The 2,716-nt window shown below is 43.9% G+C and overlaps 1 protein-coding gene across 1 annotated transcript; it reads right to left on the bottom strand.

Annotated features, from left to right (window-relative positions):
• Positions 1-1,428: 1,428 nt before the first annotated feature.
• Positions 1,429-2,316, bottom strand: LOC134795199 (uncharacterized). The gene has a single exon (XM_063767030.1). It carries the CDS (start codon positions 2,314-2,316, stop codon positions 1,429-1,431), a length of 888 nt encoding a protein of 295 aa, XP_063623100.1.
• Positions 2,317-2,716: the final 400 nt, after the last annotated feature.

Consider the following 2,716-nt stretch of genomic DNA (forward strand, 5'->3'; position numbering starts at 1 on the left):
TAGGCGCGCTATGAGAAGGGTGGGCGAGCATCACAGCATTGTTTATAGCTTTCTTGCATGCCTCAAATGCCTCATCCGCTTCAGGGTTCCACTGTATGACAGTTTTATCGCGTTTCTTGCAGTTATGCAAAAAAAAGTTTAATGGCGTTTGAATTTGTGCTGCGTTGGGAATGCTGTCGTGGTAAACGTTGACCATTCCAAGAAACCTTCGTAGTTGTTCGATGTTTTCAGGTTTTGGGTAGCTGTTAATAATTTGAATTTTGTCTTCTGGTGGTTTAATTCCGTGCGGTGTTACTGTGTAGCCGAGGAACTTGACAGATTCTTGACCCAACACGCATTTTGAGGGGTTGATTGTGACACCGTATTCGTTCAGTCGTTGTAGGACTGTCCGGAGGTGATTTTCATGAGTCTTCGCGTCCTTTGATGCAATGATTATATCATCGATGAAGGGGAAAACATAATCTAGACCAGCAAGGACTTGATGAATAAATCTTTGAAATGTCTGTCCAGCATTTTTTAAACCTTCTCTCATCATCGGAAACTCAAAAAGACCGAATGGCGTAATTATAGCGGTTTTGTCGATATGATTTTTGTGCATAGGAATCTGTTGATACGCCCGGTTCAAGTCGATCGTACTAAAAATATTCATACCGTGAAGTTGGTAGGTAAAATCTCTTAGTCGAGGAACGGGGTAACGATCGGGTTTTGTGACAGAGTTTAACCGTCTATAATCTCCGCAGACTCGTATGTCGCCATTTTTCTTAGGCACAACGTGAAGTGGACTTGCCCAGGGGCTCTTGCTAGGTCGACAGGACTGTTGCTCAATCATGTGATCAAATTCCTTTTTGACTGCAAGGTACCGGTGTGGCGGGAGCGGGCGTGGGCGTGCATGTACGGGAGCTCCATTAGTCTCAATGTAGTGCTCGACGTTGTGCTTGGGAGCGCTCTTCATTGAAGATGGTCTTATAATATCGGGAAATTCATTGAGAATGTGATGATATTTTTGTTCGAGATCAATGCTGCAGATCGTCGGCTGCGAGGTCTTACAAATCGGAGTTCTGACAGCAAGGTTGGTTTTCTTATCAATCAGACATCGTCCGTCAAGATCGACGAGCAATTGGTGGTACTTCAGAAAATCAGCGCCGATGATTGGCTTACTAACTGCCGCGATAATAAACTTCCATCTAAATGTACGTTTTAAATTGAAATCTAGGTCCAATATCTTTTCGCCGAAAGTAGGTATTATGCTGTTGTTCGCTGCATAAAGGTTGAAGGAGGTCGGATGGCCACGGAATCCTTTAGGCTTTGGAATGACAGAAATATTTGCGCCAGTGTCAATAAGGAATTTAATTTTGGTGTCTTGATCAGTAACGAACAGGCGGTGTGAAATATCCGATGCGCTAGTTCCCGCCTCAGCTAACGTCGGTACTAGTTTTCCTTATTATTGCTCTTCTTGAAATTACAGGGGATGGTGCACTTATACGCTGAGTCGCCGAAACGTCGGTGATAAAAACAGATGTCGCTCGAGGAAGGTTGGAGATTTTGAAAATTGGAGCGCGTGCGAGAATACGGACGATTAAATCGCGAAGCGTTGAATTGCGGAGCTGAATATGTGTTGCGACGGTACTGTTTCTGTTGAATCTTGATCTCGGCGACTTCACGAACGAGATAGTCCAGCTTGTCTTCTAGCGTTTTCTGCGGCGAAAGAGCTTCACTGGAAGTCGTAGAAGTGGATGGCTGTGCCGAAATTGCGGATATTTCTTTACGTGTCTGTTCTAAAATTTTATCTGCCATCAGTGCTATGTCGTTTAAATTTATGTCTTTCATAATAGTATCGCTGGAGACGACGACGGCTCGAACGGACAAAGGCAGATGATTGGACCACAGGATACGGAGAGCTGTTTCGGAGATATTGCTACCGGCGAGGGTTTTCATCCGACGCAGTAACTGAGATGGCTTTAAGTCACCGAGCTCCATTTCGGATAAAAGACGTTGCAGACTACGTTCTTTAGACTCCTCGTAGACGGTAGTCAAACGGGTTTTCAAGGTTTCGTACTTTTTAGTTTCAGGTGGTTTTAGTAAAATGTCGCTTACTTCGTCCAAATCCTGACGTTCTAGTTTTGCTATTGCGAGTTCGTACATTGCCTGGTCGCCTTTCTTGAGGGGGGCGACGATGGATTCAAATTGCACAAACCAAAGTCTTATTTGGTCGCGCCATATTGGCGGAATACGAATGTTGGTCGCGATACCTGAGAGCTCTAGCAACGGGCTCGAAACTGCAGGTTCGAACTTTTCGGTCGTTTCGTTATCAGACATGTTTTTGGAAGGCTGGGTGCTGCTCTGAATGCGAGGTCACCACTTTAGGGCCCAAGATTAAAACATGCTAATTCTTATGAAATATAGTTTTATTTCTCTATGACAGTAATGAATTGACAATTGCGCAGACTTTTCTTCCCCGCGCAGACAACCCTGCGCGGGAATGTGCGCAGCAGCTACATTCTGAATGAAACAATGTAGAAAACAGCAATAGAAGATGTAATTGTCCATAATTATTATTGACCACTTAAAATATTACAAGTATTAATGAGCACCAATATTTTTCGAGAATCACTTGATTTAGAAAAGATTTAAGTTGGTTTGACGTTTGATGCGTTGATATGGATCGAAACGGAGCGCTGCGGTAGTTGAGGTTTGGTGATGGATGTGTCAGGAATTG

Source organism: Cydia splendana, chromosome 11, assembly GCF_910591565.1.
Source record: "Cydia splendana chromosome 11, ilCydSple1.2, whole genome shotgun sequence".
NCBI classification, from domain to species: domain Eukaryota; kingdom Metazoa; phylum Arthropoda; class Insecta; order Lepidoptera; family Tortricidae; genus Cydia; species Cydia splendana.